Source organism: Priapulus caudatus, unplaced genomic scaffold (genome assembly GCF_000485595.1).
Source record: "Priapulus caudatus unplaced genomic scaffold, Priapulus_caudatus-5.0.1 Scaffold435, whole genome shotgun sequence".
Lineage (NCBI taxonomy): Eukaryota > Metazoa > Priapulida > Priapulimorpha > Priapulimorphida > Priapulidae > Priapulus > Priapulus caudatus.
Genome location: NW_014577496.1, coordinates 87,626 through 112,232, shown reverse-complemented (window position 1 = coordinate 112,232; position 24,607 = coordinate 87,626). Strand labels below are relative to the sequence as shown.

At 41.2% G+C, this 24,607-nt stretch overlaps 1 protein-coding gene, 2 long non-coding RNA genes and 1 pseudogene across 3 annotated transcripts in view; 2 read left to right on the top strand and 2 right to left on the bottom strand.

Moving 5' to 3' along the window:
• LOC106810368 overlaps positions 1 to 1,190 on the top strand; it is a 1,835-nt gene extending 645 nt beyond the window's left edge. The window contains exons 2-3 of the long non-coding RNA XR_001394007.1: positions 660 to 843; positions 1,050 to 1,190. This is a non-coding gene — a long non-coding RNA (uncharacterized LOC106810368). The remainder of the gene's footprint in view (positions 1 to 659; positions 844 to 1,049) is intronic.
• The window catches only part of LOC106810364 (serine/threonine-protein kinase unc-51-like), a gene marked incomplete in the record, with an annotated part of 40,383 nt that extends 32,681 nt beyond the window's left edge, over positions 1 to 7,702 (bottom strand). Inside the window, 5 exon segments of the mRNA XM_014813687.1 lie at positions 841 to 877; positions 2,958 to 2,990; positions 5,652 to 5,702; positions 6,714 to 6,806; positions 7,280 to 7,702. Coding sequence (XP_014669173.1) covers positions 841 to 877; positions 2,958 to 2,990; positions 5,652 to 5,702; positions 6,714 to 6,806; positions 7,280 to 7,369 — 304 coding nt within the window.
• Positions 7,703 to 9,121: 1,419 nt separating this feature from the next.
• LOC106810369 lies at positions 9,122 to 9,422 on the top strand. Its single transcript, XR_001394008.1, has 2 exons — positions 9,122 to 9,301; positions 9,338 to 9,422. It is a non-coding gene; the product is annotated as an uncharacterized LOC106810369 (long non-coding RNA).
• Positions 9,423 to 12,321: 2,899 nt separating this feature from the next.
• On the bottom strand, positions 12,322 to 15,855 carry LOC106810352 (annotated as a pseudogene).
• Between the last annotated feature and the right edge of the window lie 8,752 nt (positions 15,856 to 24,607).

The window sequence follows — 24,607 nt, the reverse complement described above, 5'->3', positions numbered from 1 at the left end:
AGAGAGAGAGAGAGAGAGAGAGAGAGAGAGAGAGAGAGAGAGAGAGAGAGAGAGAGAGACACACACACGCACACACGCACGCACGCACGCACGCACGCACGCACTCGGTGAATCGCCATTTATAGATTGCTAGTCGGAGATGTCAACGGGGATCACGGCCAGGCCCTCGCTCAGATAGCATCTGTAGAAGACGCCAAATCAACAAGCAGAAACTTTCCATTTTAAAACCACCGCACCCTTCCCTTGCCCCTTGACTTCTGCTTACCAAGTGCGCAAACACACCTGCACAGACAAACTACAGTTAACGCCGCCAACGCCTACTTAGTAACGCCGCCAAGGCCTGCACCATGTGTGTGCGTGTGCGTGTGTGCGTGTACGTGCGTGCGTGCGCGTGTGCGTGCGTGCGTGCGTGCGTACGAAGTTACGAACGCAAGATGTAAACATACAGTAGTGGGACGCAAAAGTTATTAATAAAATATTGGTTGAGGAAATTTCGGTGACAAAAAAGCCATGGTGTCTTCTTACTAGTGCCATTTTTTAGGATGAGGACGAGGATGAGGATGAGGAGGAGGAAGGAGGAGTATGAGGAGAAAGAAGAAGATGGTAAAGAACAGTAGAGAGCGAGGTTTCGGGTTGGACATGTACATTGTCGTTTCCAGAATGGTCGCGATCCGTTTCGGAAACCCTTCGAAAACACAGCGAGACGAAGAAAAATCGAACGAGCATCTGCGAGAGAAATTGCAACAACGCATTGCGCAGCTGCTGCACACTGCCAGCTAGATGCACACCTCGACAAGCCACCACCCCTCTATCGCGCACATTCTTGCGCCCAAAACTCACCATGTAAGTAGTCAGCCAAGTCGCCTCCGTTGCAGTACTGGAGAAAAAAATAACGACAAACGTCAATGCATGAGCAACCGACGTACATAAAACTACAGTTACTCCATTCAGCATAGTGCCACCCAAGGACAAACAACTAGTGAAAGTTAGCCAGGCCAGGGCGGTGTAACTACAAAAGAACTAACTGTCAGTCTATGTTCTCGTTTCAGCTCGATCATTTGGACTAGCATGGTTCCGCACGCTTGACTATAGGCTCCAACGTGATGAAGTACTTTAATTTCACATAGAAATCCGACTACTTGCCTACGACGGTACGCGTTCAGGAATATATGATGTTACGTGTACTGCTATCGGGGTTTTCTACTCTTTATTCTATTGTATTTCTTCTAAAAACCAGTCTATGCGAGTCATAACACGTCCTAAACAAGTCCCAACGCGTTCGCAAGATGGAATTTCTAGAGAAGAACCACACACAAAACACACACACCTCGCGGGGAAACCAACTGTATTTCTAGTTTTCAAGATTTCTGTGTTTTCTAGTTTGCGATATATATCGGGAACACCTAGTGCTGCCGCCAGCCCTCGAGGGAGCAGCCACTTATACTCAGACAACTGATATTATCGGGAAAACATGCAGCTGTATTTCTTATGAACGCCTGTGGTCCTTATAGCACCTGCGCATAGCTAGCGCTTCCCACATCACGGCCACTTGGATCGATGAGGGTAAAAACTCACTTCCCTTTCCCCAGCACCCTAACGCATGGCCCTTACAAAGGTTTTGACAAGACTCGCGTATTTAATGATCATCATGAGTGAGATAAAGATGTGTGGAGATCATAAGAGACTGCATAAAGTTTATACAAGCTCACCTGGATCTCGAAGCATCACTTTTGCGATACTATTCAGTATTGTTTCCTCGAAGCAACATGATGTAGCAACTGATTACAAGCATAATCTAGATGGGGCTGTTACATCAACTTCTAGGAGAAACAGGGATTTGGAGAGTCAAACACCAAACACTACCTATATGATAACATTTAGGAGTGTATAATATAGACATATATATTATATTGTATCTGTCTACATTATACACACACAGGGGTAGAAATTAACTTTAGGCAGGAATTTTAAAAGAATAGGCAATTGCCCTGATGTAAATGTAGCAGTGGAAGCTAAGTGATGAATGTACCTTGCTGCATATACTTGTTTGTCTAACGCGATATACATACAGGGCCCCAGGGGTAGAAATTAACTTTTGAACAAGGAAGTCCAACGGACTCCCTACCCTCAAAAAGAGTCCGCAGCAAAATGAGGGAGTCTGCAGTCTGAAGTTCAACACTAAAGATATTAACAATAACGCATGTGCTTATTTTGAAGGTTCAGGAGGTTGCACGTCTGCCAAATTTTCTTTGGGCATTTTAATACTGAAATATTCCGCGAGGCCGTGCTCTGGAACGAACTAGTTAGTATAGCATAATTTGTCACGTGGACTCCTGCATATATATGTCAAATCAGGGAGTCCGACAGTAAATCAGGGAGTATTTGACTCCGGACTCCTGTTAATTTTGCACCCTGAGGTAATATACAGGTGTGCTATTGATAGAGGTGTGTAAAGCTGGGGGCAAACAAAATATATGAGCGTATTTTTTCGCCCGATCGCGGCGAATTTTAAAATCGCTCAAAAAATTCGCCCGTGTGCCCGTTCACGTCGACGACGATTTTGTACGCCCGTACGAATCGCCCGTATCAAAAATGTTAGATATTTTCGGCCAATTATTTACGCCGGCGGATCGATCCACTGGCAAATTCGCTCGTCTGCCTGTGTCCGGCGTATTTTGTCGAGCGATCGCTTTTTTTTTAAACCAATCGGACGCGTTGTTGATATCATGTGATGTTAAAATGGCTGCCTCCAATACAGAAGTGTGAACTCGCGAAAAAGCGCGTACGCTCTCAAATTCGCTACGTGTGCCCCTTCGTGATCGAGCGTATAAATTCGCTGGCGATTTTAATCGTCGCGATCGGGCGAAAAATTACGCTCGTGTGCCCCCAGCTTTAGGGCATGACTTCCGTCTATGAGCTTTCTCACACCTAAGCTAGCAACAGAGGAGTTCACTTACCTCCATAACCAGGTAGACATGGTGAGTGGTCTCCTGAAAATAAAGAAACGAAAAAACTTAGACAAAATTATCCGATCAACCGTCTCACACACATACATATAGATAAAGAATCGCTCCACTCTGAGTGTGGGCCATGCTCATATGATAATATATAAAAAGCACTAGAAGTGAAGAGACTGAAACTAGACATATATCGATATCGAAAGTACACGGATTAAGATATAGAGATGCAGATAATCATCAGGATATAGATATAAGATAAGACATCGGGTGAGTGCACGATGTCACGTGTGCACGATTCAAAACCTGACCGATAGCAACGGCAATAAAAAGAAGTCTCTGCTAAGATAACGACACGAGCATGATAATTAAAATACACGAAACGCATCCCCATAACTGTCAACCGTTGTCTCTCTCTTTCTCTCTCTCTATTCCTCTCTCTCTCTCCAAGTGTAATATATATTATATGGTTAGTTGACTGGTAGTGTTAGAGTTATCTGGTCTTGTATGGTAGTATGTGGGTTGTGTATTGTTGCTACTATGCTAGGTTGCTAAGTGAAAAAGAGAGACAGCACTGACATTTCGCTCAAAGCGTACATTTTTAGTACACGCACATGTTTTCCTGATTTTATCCCCTCACCACCAACCCACGCGATTGAAATCGTAGCGGGGTTGTTGACATGCACGCAGGCCGCACGCATTCAGGTTATAATATGCACGTGAAATGGTCCTGCTGCACAAACGCATGTGAATTAGCAAGTTCACGGTGCGTGCACGTGGTTTTAATGACAGAAGATGTCGCGTTTTGACGTTGAACTCCCGTCTGTCTGTGGCGCGATGTCAGTAACACACACACGCACACACACATGTACGGGTTCCAAGGATATTCCCTGTTCGTTCATAATGTTCCGATTTGTTCTTCTCGTGCCGGCAAAATGCCAGAAGGTTCTCACTGCTACTACCTCGTTCTCTCACTTCCTCTCTCTCTCTCTCTCTCTCTCTCTCTCTCTCAGTATGTACTCTTTATCCCTTTCTCCCCCCGGACCCCTCTCTCGCTCTCTCTCTCTTTCTCGCTCTCTCTCACTCCCCCTCTCTCTCTCTCTTCCCTCTCTCTCTTGCTTTCTCTCCCCCCCCCCCCCTCTCTCTCTCTCTCTCTCCCCCCCCCCCCGCTCTCTCTCTCTTTCGCAAGAGATACATCAACTTGTTACTGGGCAAAATCTGAACAAAGAGCTCGAGCAGTGGAAACCAGTCACCTGGCGAACCCCCCCCCCCCCCACACACACACACGGACGGGCACACAGGTGAGGGAAACACAGGGTTGCCGAGCAAGCTGCAAGAGCACTTGTTCATGGGCTGTTGCAGATCTTTGTTGGCATCCAAGTGCAAGCGTGCAAATTTAGTTTTTTTTCAGGTTTTAACCGTAACAGCTGATCAGAACACGTATCCGCCTGCTAATATGCTCTATACCGATGATGTTTAAAAAAAGAAAGAATTTATATAAGATATAACGTAGTTTAAAAGAGTTTCTTTCTCTGATCCGGGTTTGATAACGATAATCAAACAACAACGTGGATATGACAAAACGAGATAATGTATTTTTACATGTGAGCAATCACGTGCTATCTAATATCAGCCGAGCCAATAACCAACAATCGATTATTGATAATAACATTTTCTCCTTCATTCCCATTTACCCACTGATCGTTGAAATTGCGGGATTTTAAATTTTAATTCTCATTTCACTAATGCACGCGTGTGCCGCGGGCATGTTGATAGGCATGTCCAGCCAAGCGTGGCAAGTCAGATATGCTACATGTATGTGAGATCAGTGGGTCAAGGTTTTTAGAACATGCTGCGAATGCAGTTAGTAGTAAAGCAGTTTCCAATAAGTACCCCAGGGGAATATATCGGTAGTCTGCTAACATTTGCAATAGTAACCTGTAAACATGTCCACTTCTAATTTCACTCACGTAAGACACATTTAGTCAAATATTTACTACAAATTTTGGAGTGTTATAGTCCGCGTTGATCTGTATTAAACCAATTTCATATCTGCTTCCAATCTGACGCATGCCTCTGTATTGACCTCGGACATAACATCCTCCCAATGGGGCTGCATATATCATTAAGTGTGGTGAACACACAAAGAAAGGCAATCCGTGGACAACTAGCCAGCCAAACTCAGTGTTAGTCTATCACATGCTTGACACGTGCCAAACTGGCCACAATACCCCTAGCTCTAGTACTATAGCCCGCGTACAGTTGCCGCAGGCCTGAGGCAACTGTACGTGGGCTATAGTACTAGTAACTAGAGCTACAATGCCCCCAGCTGGGCCCTTCATTATGCATTGATCCGTGTACCTCCGCTTACCAATATACTCCAAATCACTGGACAAAGACAAAAGGTTGGACAAAGACAAGGGGACAAGAACTGAACAATATATAGCACATCTCTGGAAGATTTGCAAAGAACAGAACATCTTGGTGACGTTTTAGAAGGAAATGAAAGAATAGGCAATTGCCCTGGTGTATATATGTAGCAGTGGAAGCTAAGTGATGAATGTACCTTGCTGCATATATACTTGTGTGTCTAACGCGATATACATAGCAATAAAGTTCTACAGTGGATGTCAAACATAATTGTCATTAATATCATGAATGACCACTGAAAGTGGCAATATCTAGGGTACATACCTTGCAGTCGAACAATGCCACAACATTTTCATGATGTAGCTCTGTCAACTCCTGAAAAAAGGGAACAAAGAGAAGCAGATTTAGTATTAACTTAAACAAATATACGATAGATATTTAGTGACAAAGACTGGCAAAGTTGTTCACTGATTTTAGGCTGGACTGTATGTGTGAGTACTTACAATTTACATCACATGATGAATAGTTACAGAACAAACAAACACACAAACAGTAAGTAACTACATTAACTTGATTACCTTGCACCATAACATTGAGAGATACGTTTTATGAAAACAAGTCATTTGTGATTTACACAGGGTGCGAAATTAACGGGAGTCCGGAGTCAAATACTCCCTGATTTGACATGTGTAGGAGTCGGTGTGACTCCCTGAAAATTCTGCCTAACTAACTAGTTCGTTCCAGAGCACAGCCTCACAGAATTACCATATATTTTCAGCTAATGTCTGAAGAAAATTTGGCAGACGTGCAACCGCATGAATCTTAAAAATAAGCACATGCGTTATTGTAAAATATCTTTAATTTTGAACTTCAGATTGCGGACTCCCTCTTTTTGAGGGTAGGGAGTCCGTTGGACTCCCATGAATGGACTCCCATGTTTAAAAGTTAATTTCTACCCCTGTTTACATGTATGAATATTTCAATATACATACATACATACACTTCAGCTAGAAGATTGACCGAGTTTCTTGGTCAGTACACAGTAGTACCGGTACTGAAATTTACAACCAACAACATCCTTGCCAACAATTCTAGCTATTCATCAAAAACCATGTGGCACGATTAGTTACATATGATATAATTGAAAGGGTTTCACTAAAAGCACACTGTCTCCCTGTTAAATATTGACCGAAAGTGCCTAGATACATTAAAATTGACTAATTTCAACTGTTTCTTGTTTATACATCAGTGATGATAGAGGTATGGTACACAAGATAGGGATATGAAATCGCTAGAATGTCACGGTGCCAAAATGCAAGGTATGTGTTGACAGACTGACATTACAACTTGTACATCGGATCCGACAATATCCCACTACAAACACACCTTTAGGATCTTGATCTCTTTTCCCAGAAGGTTCTGGGATTTTGACAGGTTCTTCTTTGTAATGCTCTTGATAGCGACAGGTTGGTTCGGCACCTATTAAATAACAACAAATCGTGCACTATTAGTTTTAGGTAATAAATACCATAGTTGGCTAACGTTAACGTAACATGTGGCTAAACATAAATTAATGCCGAATAACTGCCTACGTAAGTTTAATGGAACTAGGTTTGTAACTAACTCATTATTTTGAAAATTGTTAATAATTTGACAATAGTGTTAGTGACAGTGTAACGCAGGACCACGGTCATGTTTCAGTAGCGTGAACAATAACAATATGGCAATAATAACAGTAATAGTACTAGTACTAACTACTAATACTATTAATATGATTATCAACAAAAATTATCTCAAGCACAATGACAATGCAAGCAAACTGTACATATATACGTGATTGGTATTAACAGCACGTAGTTGTTAATGTTAATACTTGGAGATATTTTCACAAATAAACACACTATTATTATAGCACTTTAATTTACAAATTACAATGAGAAAATTATCCTTACCTTTCTGCACTTTCCTCTGAACACCACAGCGAACGCTCCATGTCCTATTAGATCTTTCTTGCTGTACTCGTACTCACCAACTACCTCCATAACGTAAACTGTATTATATTAGATGGCTCTCTGATGAGGTTAAACGACAGCACACATGTAGCGCCATCAGCAGACCACAAATCAACTGCCGCTGGCAGTGAAATAAAACAAAGATATTTCTGCTACCTTTCACATGATGAAATGACGATTATTGATAGTCAAATCATGACTTTTACGAAACACTAGCCTATAGAAGGCTGTTAATGTCTTCGAACGAGTTGACAATACGTTACTCGATTATCCGTCAACTCTAATCCCAGTATAAAAACGTAAACGACATTAGATGAACGTATCTATACGACGACCAACGGTAACATTACAAGCAATGATGAAATTTCTGCGTTTTGTTACGGTGCGACCGAAGCACCGACAATCGATATATTATGAAAAAAAGTAATTCGGACAAACTACTTGTCGTTTTAATTTCCCTAGCCTTTTATAAAATATTATTATAACGATAATAGAAGTTTATCACTATTCGCACTGTAGCATATGAATCATAATATTATGTTACACATCAATTTATATAGCAGATGAAACAAAAATAGTAGTCTGCAAAAAATAGTGCGGCGCCCTAATACATCAGCTGTTTATGATTAAACAAGTGGCTACTTCTATAGTCAACGTCGCCCCTCCCCCCCCGGTTTAACTAGGGCGCTTCCTAAGAATGCGTGCATGTGATTAATTAAGAGGTGAATTAATTAAGAGGTGATTAATTAAGAGGTGAATTATTTTCTAAGCAATCTATGTTTTAATGTAGTGCGTGACTAATTACTGTAACATGAAATGAATGAATGAAACATGACATGAATGCAAAAGTCTTAACCAGAGTCTCTTATTTTTACTTGTTAAATACTTGTTACGAACTGTTTTAATTATTGGTCTACTTATGTTAGTTGGCCGGTCTTAAAAGCTCACCATAGCTTATGTTTCTCATGTTGTAAACATACCGACTTTAAATAAAGATTACTTGTAGTTGTCCTACTTAATAAATACAGCAAATGTAGCAGATGTAAATTGTTCGACCCTCTGCTGTCGTATTGTAAATCAGAGTGCACAGATATTCGCGAATGCTGTATTAGTGTGTTATTGTACGTGTTATTACACAAAAGTGAAATGTTCCTTAAGTTAAAAATTGATAAGTACATAGTGTAAGAATTCAGTATCGCAGCGCCCTCTGCCGACTGAACTTTATTTGCATGCACTATATACAGGAAATATTGCCAATTCGGCATAGTTTCTATATGTACTACAATATGTCTTTCACTTTTACTTTTTTTTCTGCGCACATTGCCGTGCATGTATACATACAAGAATTATTGCAGTTATTCTTACAAAATTTTAACAGTCGTAACTTTTTGCTGGCCTAGTAATCGCAATGTATTCTCAATACATCTCAACTACATATGGAACTGAGTCATATCTTTGGCCTTGCCGAGTACTCATGGAGCGAGACACTGGGGAGATTTATATTCTATTTCAAGTGGACGCGTATCTCAACCAACCATTTATAATAAAGAGTGAATAAGTGTATGTTTATTTTGTAGATAATCTAATAAGAATTGATGCGCTATAGAATATTTATATTAATATCGTTACGAACACTGATAGCAATCACTAACACTAAGAATGTTAACCAAAGTCATACAGAATAAATTAATTTCTGATAAGATATGACCATGCGTTTGTAATTACAGATAATAATTATAGCAAATTGTTTATATATATATAATTGTATATATATATATTGATTTACTCGTTGACAGATGTATGTGTAAACGGACAAGCCATAAACTGTAAAGAACTGTTGTAAAAAAAATCCTCTAATATAACCACATAGCATGTTTGTATTTTGAGCCTGTAATCTGTTATGTGTGGTACGTAAATGAATTGATGAGAGGTTTCCTACATAGAAGGGTTAAAGTAAGTAAGGTTGAAGAAAGTCAAGATCAGCAAGATTTTTTTGAGACATTTTTCTGTGTTTATGCCTAATTGAGACAGTTTGTAATAAAATATATTAGGTAATGAATGATATTATTCAATTACAGATTTATAATTAGTCACACAGCTCAAAAGATTTCTGTACAGACATTTTAGGTTAATGCAGCATTAATACAAGTATAACATCATTAGGGTAAAAACAAAGTGTGTGTGTGGGGGGGGGGCATGCTTGCGTGCGTGTCTGCGTGCGACAGTGCTTGTGTCCCTACGCGCATGTATCGCTGACTCCTCTATCTATCATATCTATAATTTATATACCCTTCATTATTTACCCTTCTATTCCACGTTCTCAATCCACCATTAACCCCTCAAAGATATCTTTCTTTCTTATCTCGGAATAAAATTGAGTTTATACTTCTTAGGGCAGTATGTGAGGCCAAATATTCCTTCAAAGGATGGGTTTTCTCCCTCAGGTAGCTTCAATTCAAAGTTCTGCAGAATGCTTGTGAAGAACAGAAAGAGTTCCACCTTTGCCAGGATTTCTCCTAAGCATACGCGCCGACCTGAAATGTAAGCAATATTAGCTGATCTCTCATCATGGTAACCATTATTTACCAGAGAAATGTGGAATCATTTTTATTTTACTCGTGCATTTAATTACTCGATATTATCTGTTTAATTATCAGTTAGATACGTACCGATCGAGAAGGGAATTGCTGCTTAATGCTGGGTTCTGCTAGACAAGCAACATCAATAGCTGCCATTGCCATGTCGATTTAGTTAAAATTTCATTAAAAAAATCAAAGAGATTTTTCCATTAGTAATTCCATGGCTGAAAAGGCGACCGATGTTCGGTGTTGTTATCACAGCAAAAGAGTATGCCGGCACTACAGCCTCTCCTGTTCGGTGGATCGGCGATCCTTGCCTCCATCGGATTCCTCTTCTTCCCGGAAACAGACGGGAAACCGCTGATGGAGATACCTGAAGAATATCCGGAGTGGAGCCGCGAGGATTGGACGCCAACGTTAAGAAGAAAGGAACCTCGTAGGGTGGAGAAGGACAGTGTTCCGCTATTCTTACGTGGCTCTCGTAATGAGGCCAACATGGGAATAACGGCGCAGAAAGTCAAATGCTGTTCACATTATTGCTTAGGATGTATTCTGCAGAGGATTAGATGAGCAGACAGCAGCGGGAGACGCCATCTTGAATCCGTGACTATTGAATAGCATTTACCAGCGATTTCCCATTCTTGTCCTCATTTATTTCCATGCAAGAACAAAAAGAATTGAAGTGCACTGCCTAGTGTCCCTGCCACGTATGATTGTGTTATCGGACTTGCAGTAAGGAGGAGATCCAGCACTCAAACACAGATATGTGCTTAGAATATATATATATATATATATAATACTGCTTGAAATTGACCCGTCATACTAACTCGGATATTCACAGCATCCTTAAACTCTTATGTTGTTCTCTATTTGGAATATATAACAATTTATTTCTATATTTCCACAATATATATATATATATTATTTTTCATTATTATAGGGAGCCATACAACAGTAAGTCTCCGCAAATTGTTCACCGTTGCACTATTTCGTCTCTAGAAAAGCATTTTTGCATTTTCTTCGCCGAAATTGGGCACTAGAGTGAAATAATTTGCATTATGCACGCAGGTTAGATGCCTCGTGGACGTCTAGAAAGCATTAGAAGTAAAATTGGTCTTGTTGTGTATTCGTGACATTCCGTCAGGTGGCGTAGCCACAGCGACCGGTTGGTCATTTTTGTGTTTGAAATGTGTTCAGACAACTTTGCAGAAATTCGCATCATAGAGCTGGCAAAGGTTTCGAGCGGAGCATAGAGCATGAATCTGTAGTTTTTTAACATGAATAAAGTGTATGTTGTGTAAACGCAGTAACAGTGTGAGTATTTTTAATTCATTTATGTTCGATGCTTATTCAGGCCTGTCGCCTATGGACGCCCTCGACTGTTGTTCACCACCTTATATATAATCAGAGCATATAAATCAACGTGAGGTTGATTTATATGCGCTGATATAATATCATATATTAATGATATTATCGGTGGTAAAATCCGTCACAACCAATCACAACCCATTTTAACTATGTGTCTGCTTGTGCTGCCATCTATATTCCGCTCAGATCATTCCTGTGTGAGAACAGACCACTATTAAATCCTCCATAGGATCCTATACTTAAGAATTGAATTTCAGGAGCTGAAAAATAGTATTTCGACCGTTTTCGGCCAAGTGGCAATATTAAAGCTAGGTAGCCATGTACTTCAGCTGTGCACCATTAGAGTTATGACATATGTTGTCCGGCGTTTTAAAAAAATATCGCGAATTTACTAATCGACACCACATTTGAGCCTGAAAAACAGTCGCGCAGTCCGTCCAATGGGAGCCATACATTGAAAGAATTCGTTTTAAATTACCAGTAACCATCCACCCATCTCAATGTGTATGTCATTGCCACACACGATAGCCAGCCTAAATAATGCAACCACAAAACGTCGCGTCAGCTTTAGTGCACGAGCTGCGGGCCCTCCGATTGGTCGGCCGATGACGCGTCACCTCTCTAACCTAACAGGGTAATGAACCGGTAGTGATTTAATAGTGGTCACGTGTCTGTATGTCACATGTGTGTTTGTTAGCTTGACGGCTGCGGTCCCGTGCCTGGACACGTGTTATAAGATAGTTGCGGAAAGTTATCTCTGGTCGAGAGAACACACAGCTGAAAGGATTTATGCATGCAACATTTTTACGTTAATGCGGTATAGACAAAAGTATACGTCGTCGGGTAAAAATGTGTGCGCGTGCCTGCTTGCGTGCCTTCGTGACTCTAACTCTTGTGTGTTGGGTGCGTGCGCGCCGGTGTATTATGTGCGTGGGTGCACGCGCAGTGTACTCTTTTCCTTCCTATCTATGTTGTGCATTTCCTATATTTTTGTTATTAATATAATAACGATAATAATATATCAATATATATTTATTTATTTATTGATCGTATTTATATTATATTGTATTAACTAATTTTCCATCTATTCCACGTTCTCAACTTCCTGAAAACACTTGAAGCATAGCTTGCTTATCTTGGAATAAAATTTAGTTTATACTCTTTAGGTCCGTATGTGATGCCAAATATTCCTTCAAAGGATGGGTTTTCGCCCTCGGGTAGCTTCAATTCAAAGTTCTGCAGAATGCTTGTGAAGAACAGAAAGAGTTCAACCTTTGCCAGGTTTTCTCCTAGGCATACGCGCCGGCCTGAAATGTAAGCAATATTATATATTAATGCGCTGCTGTTGGGGCACTATGCTCTCATAGTGTTGCTGAGGGAGGAATAGTGCCCTCGCTACCGCGCTGCGGCACTATTCCTTCCCTCAGCAACTTATGAGAGCATAGTGCCCCAACAGCAGCATTAATGTTTTTAGTGCATCACATGACTATGCAATCCTACTTTTCATGCTTATATACCTTTTTATACTCCCTAATTTGCGTGCATTCGATGTAAACAAAACGTTCGACACAAACACAACCGCCGTTCGAAATTACTCTTGCGTCGCCCCCCCCCCAGACGCAGAATTCGTGACGCAAAACACAATGCGTTATAATAACAATGGCGTCGCGCAAGCATATTGCCGCCTCCGTCAGGCGGGCACTATCGCTTCAATAGTGGCCTCCTGCGTTATCAATGAGATTGCAGCGATTTATCACGTCATGCACTAATAGCTGATCTCTCATCATGGTAAACATTTATTTACCAAGAGAAATATGGAATCATTTTGATTTTACTCGTGCATTTAATTACTCGATATTATCTGTTTAATTGTCAGTTAGATACGTACCGATCGAGAAGGGAATTAATGCTGTTCTTCACTAAACTGCCACCCTTGTCTATGAACCTTTCTGGGTTAAACCTCTCTGGGTCAGGGAAGTACGCAGGGTCCATCATGATAGCTGTCAAGTTGCCCAACACCCTTGTCCCAGCTGGGATGTTGTAGCCGTTCAACTCGAATGCTTCCGTACACATATGAGGAATCGACAGCGGTACAATGTTTCTAGAAAAGAAAGGAAACAGAAGAGGCTGCGTCAAGGCAAGTCAATTGTTGGCTATGTGAAGTTTGTAATCGCGTTACTTCATGACGCTTTTTACCGATGGCCAAACGTACGGTCATAAGTATTAGGAAAAAATCATACACCGTCTACGCGCCAGTAAACGAACCTAAACGTTGGATTTCAAGATTGTGGCTTCCGTGTATGTCATTTTTGCTTTATCACTCATAGATGGCAGACGCCGCGTCCAATTACGTCATCAATTTCTGCCTGTACTTTCTGTATACATCCGGGTGTTTGACAGAGGAACAAGAGCGCCCAGCGCAGAGTGGTGGAGGTCGTCTCCGATCCAGCAGAAGAGTGAAAGTATAACTATGCGCAGCTGGTCCACTGAAAAATATAGCGCATCTCTTTAGTTCTATTGAACATTCTACCGAATTAGGACGAGTGAGATACATGGATTTTACCTATAAGTTATACTTATAACTCCTAGATTGTCTGATTTCCTGAAATTAATAGGTGTGGTTTCACGTCTCATTGACTGGCTGTTGGCGCACAATATTTATTTTGAAACCAAGAAATCATAATATTATTTATTATTATAATCCGGAGATGTAATAAAAGCCGCAACTATACGTTGGATGAATGGACATATATTTTTCTGCCAAGTACCCGCGTATACAACGCGAGGTTTCCTGAATATTCTCACAGATTAAGATGCTTACAATTGAAGTAATCCTCTCCACGCGCCTCGCTTGCTTTCACTTCGTTCAGATAGACATCTATGTAATCGTTAGCATTCTCTGGATCATGCTTTTCAAGGTGAGTGCAATATGTTTCTGTAGAATGTCAGAGATGGTTTCGAAAAACACGATTGTTAGAAAATTAGATGGCACGCTGTTAACCTTCGCTAAAATCGTTAATTGCGATTTTCCTACTGAAGTTACATCAACGATATTGCTTCAACGTCTTAAGATGGCATGGTTAGTGTAATACTTGTTACGTCTGTAAAGACGATGGTATACTGATCTGTGATCTAGACATTTACAGAATTGGAGGCCTAATATTGTCAGTGAGGCGATGGTGAGTTTATCAATACAATGTCATAATTCGATGCAATGTGGATAGGCGTCGTCATGGCGTGATTATGATAAATTTCCGTTAGATTCCAATTAAGGACCATTTATTTCCCTCTCCACCACAAACAATTTCCTCATTTCACTCACTATCGAATACCTATTGTTTTTTCTAAATCTCTCGAATTGTCCTTTAAATGGTGGAAAATTGCGAAGAAATGGTAGTTGGTTGGCTGGGCTGACTGGATCCAGGTCCACCACTTGTTGGTTGACAATGTCGCATAACACTTGAAATTCGCGGTCTCCGTAGTCGTATCGCATTCCGAACACGATATTGCAAATGACGTTACTAACGCATCGTCAGTAGCAACTGAAACGAAACGGTTTTTGATGAGCGATTGACCATTGATACTATCGCACTATAGTTTTGGCACAGTTCTCGTTAATATTTTTATCGTAGGTTAACAAGCATTGTATGTTGAACACGAATTCAGTGCATGAACGTGGCGACGTATTTATTTTTAAACGGCAAATGAATTCAACGACTAGCCTTCTAGGTTTGCATTCGGAGGAAGCAATAGATGTGTATCTGATCGGAAACATCTACGGCGCAAATATGGATAGTAAAAATGTAATAACACAGGTCAAAGTCGCTTCAAGTCATTGGTAGGAAACTACACATCAACACACTATAACAACAAATCGTTCGTACCATCAGTCAACACACAGCCGATTACAAGACCGGTTTATAATATATCCTTGGTGACTTGGTATACTAGAATTGGTCTACGCGCTAATTTTAATAAAATGTTAACTTTACATCCCGTGAGAACGTCGATGTGACATGTCTGAATGTCCGCGTGAGGAAGAGTACTAGGGGAGAATCGCATGCCATTGATGTGCATGGAGTAACCGGAAAACGAGATTTTTAAAAGGACTGTAAACCGCGCATAGTGGAAAAACTAAAAATATTTACCCTGTTGTCAAATGCTCGGCCCTCGTAGGATCTTAGTTCTGGAAGCAGAGCGCCGATTTCTCCTTTGATTTTCTCTTCCATGCTCGCTTTCCCCATGCCAAAGTCCCGCAGCCATTCAAGGAAAACTTGCGATGAGTTTTCCATATGCGCCATTATTCGACGAGTCCTGAAAAATATGTATCAATTATGTTAAATGTGAAAATGAAGCCACCCCCAAACAACGGCATTTCACCCAAACAACATTTCGCCGTGTTCATGAAATACATGCAATATTCGCGGTATTTACCCTGCAAGTATACCTACCGAAATAGAGCTTGTTCTTCCGATTGAAAAAGCATTCTGCTGCGCTTGGACAGTGCCTGATACATGCGTCGGAGACGATGTCGCCATACTGAGAAGGCTTGTTTTGCAGATTCGACATCGTTCAGCACAACGACGACTCGGTCCGATGTAAAGCGATATGACGGTGCCGTACGTCTGCGTCAGCGACCTCAGGTATGTCCCGGTGCTTGCCAAATGAGAGTATTGAACCAGCAGGGGCAACCCTAGCGGTCCGGGCGGGGCATTACGGGGTGACGCCAGTACGGCCAACTGAAAACAGCTAACAGACCAAAGGCGATGATGGCGAGAATATTCCTGCCACTCAACAGTGTCGACACTAGAGCTGACGCAGCTGCCATGCTGTCTGTACTGTGGTGTAGCTAGTACTGACGATGTTGGTCGCTGCTGCGCCTTTAATATTACTGTGCAAGGTGCAGTTTTTATTGTAAACATCGAATTTTACGATTAATTTTCTTAGACGCTCATAAATTATATTACTTTTTGTAAACGTTAAATTGTTCCACGGGCACCTTCGATTTGTAATCATTTAGTTGCTACGTTAAATATTTTGTACTAGGTAACGTCAAGCACGCACCCGATTCAGGTATGAATAAACTTGCCAGGATGGCTAGCAATGAAAAAAAATTCGCCATGGCAAGCAAGCGTGATAGCGAGATGCCCGTATTGGCGTGTACTTTCGAGCAGAGGGCACAGGACATCATAATCATGCGTTCCTCGGTACCATGCTGTGGATATAGTGGGTGTTACATCACGCCATCCGTGCACGCGGCACGCATGCGAGGTTGCGGATTTTAAAATAAAAATATTGTCAGTGTAGGTGACGATATGATTGAACAATATTTCATGAAATTTGCTTGAAATTGAGATTACATTTGCTTAGAGGGCTAGAAACTCACAGAATGATCCTCTCACCCTCTAGATCTTTTTTTGAGTCTTGTGCACAGCAGCGTGCGTGCGTGCGTGCGTGCGTGCGTGCGTGCGTGCGTGCGTGCGTGCGGTGTAATTATGCTGCTGCAGAATAGCACTTACGTGGAAACATCAGGCGATAGAGAGTAGGCCCTACATACACATTAAGTCATTGGCGTTGAATACAATATGTAATGATTTACAATCGCTTTATTATTGAAACGGCTCAGGGTACCTGCCTGATGGATGGCATGCGCGCAAAGTATTCAGAAAGAAATAAACTAGTTTACGTGTACTTCGATTTTTAGATTGATGTAGATTAATTGATACATGATAGTTGCATAATCCGGGCAGATGGTGACGTCAAGAACCTACCCGATGGACGAGAAAATAAACTTTTCAGGAGCCCAAAATATCCACAGCGAAGGTCAGATGTTTACCACGTTGCTCCGAGGCTCTGGGAAGTTCTGTGAATATAGTAATATGGATATAAAGAATGGAGTGCCATAGTTAAACCGTGATCAGAATTTATGATTTTACAGATCAAATGCATTGCGCGAAACATCCTGGTCCGCCGATGATGATTAGTGTTTTTCTTGACCCAGAAAGTTTTTGGTTTAAACTGGGACTATTATGTTATGAGTAAAGTGTTCATGACAATGGCTCCTAGGAATGCAGGCGATATGAATGTAGGGGGATTAAATCCCATGGCCTTATATGGATCCATGGCCCATGGCAAACTATAGCAAAGCGGCAGCACATTGGCGTTAGCATTGATAAGTTATTTGTGGACTTTGTATCAGTGTCAATAACAACCCCCGAGCTTGTGCTGACTGCCAAGCACTTACATGGATGTTCATTCTATGATGGTCGGCTAGAGGTGTATTTCTATTTGTTTTTATCGGCTTACACAAACACAAATAGCTAGTCTATTTCATTGAGCGTGCAATAAACATCTCGATCATTCTGACGTATTACGCGAGTACGTGCGTGGCCATGTGTGTGTGTGCACGCACGCGCGTATGTGTACGTGTGTGATTGCAATTATAGTTTCTATATATGTACTACAATATGTCTTTCACTTTTACTTTTTTTTCTGCGCACATTGCCGTGCATGTATACATACAAGAATTATTGGAGTTATTCTTACAAAATTTTAACAGTCGTAACTTTTTGCTGGCCTAGTAATCGCAATGTATTCTCAATACAACTCAACTACATATGGAACTGAGTCATATCCCTAGCCTTGCCGAGTACTCATGGAGCGAGACACTGCGGAGATTTATATTCCATTTCAAGTGGACGCGTATCTCAACCAACCATTTATAATAAAGAGTGAATAAGTGTATGTTTATTTTGTAGATAATCTAAGTAAGTATAAGAATTGATGCGCTATAGAATATTTATATTAATATCGTTACGAACACTGATAACAATCACTAACACTAAGAATGTTAACCAAAGCGCATTACAGAATAAATTAATTTCTGATAAGATATGACCATGCGTTTGTAATTACAGATAATATTTATAGCAAATTGTTTATATATATATATATATATAATTGTATATATATAATGATTTACTCGTTGACAGATGTATGTGTTAAACGGACAAGCCCATAAACTGTAAAGAACTGTTTGCTTAAAAAAAATCCTCATAATATAAACCACATAGCCATGTTTGTATTTTGAGCCTGTAAATCTTTATGTGTGTACGTAAATGGAATTGATTGAGAGGTTTCCTACATTAGAAGGGTTAAAAGTAGAAGTAAGGTTGAAGAAAGTCAGATCAGCAAGCATTTTTTTTTGAGACATTTTTCTGTGTTTATATGCCTTAATTGAGACAGTTTGTAATTAAAACTATATTAGGTAATGAAATGGATATTATTCAATTACAGATCATTTATAATTAGTTACACCAGCTCAAAAAGATTTCTGTACATACATTTTAGGTTAATGGCAGCATTAATACAAGTATAACATCAATTAGGGTAAAAACAAAGTGTGTGTGTGGGGGGGGGGCATGCTTGCGTGGCGTGTCTGGTGCGACAGTGCTTGTGATCCCTACGCGCATGTATCGCTGACATCCTCTTCTATCATATTCTATAATGATTATAATACCCTTCATTATTTACCCTTCTATTCCACGTTCCTCAATCCACCATTAACCCCTCAAATATATCTTTTCTCTATCTCGGAATTAAAATTGATGTATTATATACTCCTTAGGGCAGTATGTGAAGGCCAAATATTCCTTAAAGGATGGGTCTTCGCCCTCGGGTAGCTTCAATTCAAAGTTCTGAGAATGCTTCGTGAAGAACAGAAAGAGTTCACATTTTGCCAGGTATTTCTCCTAAGCATACGCGCCGCACCTGAAATCTGTAACGCTTATTTAGCTGATCTCTCATCGATGCGTAACCATTTATTTACCAAGAGAAATGTGGAATTCATTGATATTTTTACTCGTACATTTTATTTTACTCGAATTATCTTAATTGTCTCTCAGTTAGATACGTACCGATCGAGAAGGGATTAATGCTGGTGTCTTGCTAGACAGCAACCATCAATAGTGCTATTGCCAGTCGATTTAGTCTCAAAAGACTTTCATTTTTTTTAAATCAACAGATTTTTCCATTAGAATTCCATTGGCTCGAAAGGAAATAGCGCCCGATGTTTCGGTGTTGCTTATCACAGCAAAGAGTTATTGCCGGCCACTACAGCCTTCTCCTGTTTCGGTGGATCGGCGTTCTTTGCTCCAATCGGATTCCTCTTCTTCCCGGAAACAGACGGGAAACCGCTGATGGAGATACCTGAAGAATATCCGGAGTGGAGCCGCGGAGGATTGGACGCCAACGTTAAGAAGAAAGGAACCTCGTAGGGTGGAGAAGGACAGTGTTCCGCTATTCTTACGTGGCTCTCGTAATGAGGCCAACATGGGAATAACGGCGCAGAAAGTCAAATGCTGTTCACATTATTGCTTAGGATGTATTCTGCAGAGGATTAGATGAGCAGACAGCAGCGGGGGACGCCATCTTGAATCCGTGACTATTGAATGGCATTTACCAGCGATTTCCCATTCTTGTCCTCATTTATTTCATGCAAGAACAAAAAAGATTGAAGTGCACTGCCTAGTGTCCCTGCCACGTATGATTGTGTTATCGGACTTGCAGCTAAGGAGGAGATCCAGCACTCAAACACAGATATGTGCTTAGAGTTCATATATATATATAATACTGCTTGAAATTGACCCGTCATACTAACTCGAATATTCACAGCATCCTTAAACTCTTATGTTGTTCTCTATTTGAAATATATAACAATTTATTTCTATATTTCCACAATATATATATATATATTATTTTTCATTATTATAGGAGGCATACAACAGTAAGTCTCCGCAAATTGTTCACCGTTGCACTATTTCGTCTCTAGAAATAGCATTTTTTGCATTTTCTTCGCCGAAATTGGGCACTAGAGTGAAATAATTTGCATTATGCACGCTGGTTAGATGCCTCGTGGACGTNTTCATTGTGAACAAGTCCTGTTTACAAGTCAGAGTTACCAATACAACTTCAGTTGACTGCTAAGGTTCATTTCTTATGACAAGTATTTACCTGCCTTAATGACGAGCAGATGTAGTCCACATTCTATATGACAGGAAACTCTACGGTACAGTGCGTGTGGCAGAAGTCGAAGGGCCTTGTAGTTTTAGAGGGGTATTACAGTCGACGCATATCGGCATATGGAACTATGACAAAGTGTGAACACGGTCGTTCGCGAGAATTCCTACATTGCGATGTTGTGACTTCAGTGGTAGACAGCGATTTATAAATGGTCGGTGGCATGATGAACATATACGTTAGAATTGATTGCGAGTGGGCATTACAGATTAAATTTTTAGGAAATTCCTAAATATAGTTGAGTTTCTATAGTTCAATAGCAAACAATTGAAACTTAACTGTTAACAAAATACACATGACAGTTATCACACAGCTATTATGGCCAGAATTTAAGATATGGTAGAATGTTGTTGATAGATTGCTCATAAATGTTCTTTCTTTCATGTGTTTTGCTAGACAGCTGTTGAAGAAATGCGACATTGATTGATGGAGTGATTTAATGAAGAACGGAAAGAATGCCATACGGGAAGAAGTAGGCGGAGCGATATTTACCGTAGCTTCATATTTACTAAGGGCATACTTGAGATGAGAGGCCACAAAGTTTCCTTATAGAAAATAATAACTATATGTATAACACTATACATTGCGGTCGTCGCCACCACGAGAACAACAGCTAGTCACGCCTGCAGTTGTAGACGCGCGCAGAATGAATGCACCCTCGGGTCACAGCTTTTATGCGCCCAGGTGTTTAAGAACACTACGCACCTACAGCTAGCATTATCCACCTGGTGCGTGTCTGAAGAAGGTAGCGTTTTTGCCCCTCCATCCGTTCAAATTTATTTTACAGTAAACCTCCATATTAGCGTCTCTTCGGCGCCAAGTGACGAGACGCGCGAAATGATTTACACCGGCGGCTTATACCGATATGCCGACCGACCGGTGTGCACAGCAATTTCGGTAGGCAGATGATAGGGATGATAGACTTCGTTGATAGATCGTTGCCGCCATTATTGGACCGCATATCTAGTAGCAGATGTACATGATTTAGAGTGATGGCGGTGGGAACTAACGTCTGTTTATTCAGGAAAACAAAGCGCGCCGATAGCCAAAAATTTTTGTATTGCTTGATCATTTCCAGCAGTCTGTCTGCCTCCCTGGGTAGTCAAAGGCCGCCTTTGCACATGGCCCAACTGCTTGGGAACGGGACCGGATAATACGGCTTGAGTCCCTTACTCGAGAGCAGCATGTAAGCTATTTGTAGTAGGTGGCAGCGATCCTGTGTTTAGTTTTTGCGGCGAGGCGGCTGTTGCGCGCTTCGGCGGATATCGGGCTGCAGATCGTCGAGCCGCCGGTTAATGTATGTTGTGCGAGGGTTACGATTTTTTTAGGACCGTTTACGGTGTTTCTGATAACAACGACCTTCCGGTTTCACTGACAGTGTTATGTTCTGATGTGGCATTAATGCTTGCCCGGGTTGCGTAGGCCGGACTCGTGCGCACCAAAGAGCTATATTATTAACAAGGAGAGGAGCGCCGGCCAAATCTTGGAAAATCTTTTGCCATATTTGGTCATATTGGCCATTAGAACCGATTACTGTTCTATTGTCTTTGGGTTCGGGGTCTGCACAGCCTTTTAAGTTGATTATGGTCCATAGATGGCGCCTTTGAGGCGAAAAGCACACAGCCAATCCGCTTCCTCTCCTTGTTATATTTAGTTCCTTGGTGCGTACGGCTAGCGACACGACGACTCGCTGCATGGATGTTAGAAAAGAAATTACGTTTTTTTTGTTATTCTTTCAGCTCACACACATTTTACACGGACAATCTTCAGGAGTAGACAGAAGTATTTCAGAAGCATAACACTAAGTGTTCTAGAGGTTTCTTTTGAGGGTTTAGTAAGAAGATGTGATATTATTCAATAAGGTTATCAGTACCTCAGTATATTTTGTGATGATTCTGCATTTAAAATGGTTAGGGGGTATCTCCGCATAGATTTCCCTAATAAACTTTTACCAGTAGACCTGAGTTTATAATTAGAAGAGCGTACTATAGCATGCAGGGTACAAAACACCTACTTTATGCCCTCGCGTCCTTCCCCTTACCTCCCCTGTCCCTCGCTCAGCATCCTTCTCCTTCTACCGCCCCAGCTATCTTACCTGCCGCCTTTCCTCAGTCTTCCAACCCCTCTCCCCCTCAGCGAGCTATATTATGAAGTTTGCCTCAGACGGCACTGCACCCCTAACACGGTGCGCGCGCATGCGCAATATCTCCCTAGAGAAATCGTATTTTCCAAAGATTATGCATTTAAGATGAAGAGGAGTTATCCTAGCATAGATTTATATGATAACATTCCATCAGTAAACATCATTTAAGAAATAGGAGGAAGACCATGCATGTAAGGTCCCGGCTGCGTATACCAGCCAGTAGGCCTACACAATCTGGCTACGTTAGTGTGTTAGCGCATGCGCAATATCTCACCAGAGGAGTTATCTTTTGTGATGAATATGCATTTAAAATGTTTAGGGGGTATCTCAGCATAGATTTCCCAATTAAACTTTTATCAGTTGACATGTGTTTATAATTGGGAGAGCGCCCTAGAATGTAGGGTACAAAACACCTACTTTATGCCCTCGCGTCCTTCCCTTTGCATCCACTGTCCCTCGCTCAGCCTCCTTCTTCTTCTACCGCCCCCAGCTATCTTCCCTGCCGCCTTTCCTCAGTCTCCCAACCCCTCTCCCCCTCAGCGAGCTATATTATGAAGTTTGCCTCAGATGGCACTGCACGCCTAACACGGTGCGCGCGCATGCGCAATATTTCCCGAGAGAAATCGTATTTCGCAAAGATTATGCATTTAAAATGAAGAGGAGTTATCCTAGCATAGATTTATATGATAACATTCCATCAATGACATCATTTAAGAAATAGGAGGAAGACCATGCATGTAAGGTCCCGGCAACTGCCCGGCCTAACACGGTGCGCGCGCATGCGCAATATCTCCCGTGAGAAATCGTATTTTGCAAAGATTATGCTTACCGTAGGCGGCATCAATTGCGCCAGCGAGGCCCTAGGCCCCCGGTGGCTGAAGGCCACACTTGGATGTGGATATCTGTCGCCTGCAGTTTCGATTCACTATTGCACAGTGGCGTCCCCTATTGGCGACTATACACGCACGGCCGCCGGTTGTAAACGGCAAACCATTCGCAGCCGAGGACCAAATAAATTTCATGTTATCACATGTGTTTGAGGGTGTTGATGGGGTAAATCATGAAACGCGAAATGGCCGTGTTTTACAACCTTAGCACAAACAACGGTTTATTCGACAGACGTAATTTTTCGCCTTCGTGAAGTCGAATTCGTTCCTAAAAAATGACGGTAGAGTAAAAACGAAAAAGTAAAGTTTAGTACCTTTATAAACAAAACTTAGATAGGAATAAAAATATTTACCGAGAGCTGGAAAAATATCGAAATATTTACTGTGAAGTGAGATTTAATTACATCGACCATTTAATGTTGAGTATGCATGCAGTCGAAGTCTTCGTGAATATTTTTTTACGGTGTCCCTTCATGGAAAGCTTTTAGGATGATCGGCAGTCTACAATATTCTCCCGCGCAACAATAACCGTAGACCCTAACCCTAACCCTCACCCTAAGCCATAACTCTAACCCTAACCCTAATCCCTAACCCTAATCTCGAACCCTAAGCCATAACCCTAAACCATAACCATAACCCTAAACCATAACCCTAACCCTAACCCTAACCCTAAACCATAACCATAACCCTAACCTTAACCTGAACCCGAACTCTAACCATGTAGCGGAAGCGAAATAACTACACTGGTAGAACTACGGTTACAGAATCCGAAGCAAGGCAGTTGCCGCGGCCCCCACACGCTCCACGACATGTAATCATTCGATCGATTTACTCCGAGAAATAACACATTAGATTCGTATTCTAGTCTGTCTGTAAATCTCCATGGACTTACCCATAAACATCGCATCAGCCGAGAAGAACGAATCGCATGGCTACGCACACTACACAACAGAGAGTGAGGGCATAATGTGAGAAAGGGCGAAGATAGGCGTGCGTAAACGTACATAACATTTCTATCATGTACTTCTGATGGGTGGATATTAGTGCGAATAGACGTCTAGATTCGCCACAGTATAGCCTAATCATCGACAATAATGGTGTGATAAGAATCAATCACAGATTAACAAATTCCTTATGTTACGTTATGTCAAATTACGTTATGTAAAATTTTATCTCAATAAAAGGGATTGCGTGACATCATATATATATATGT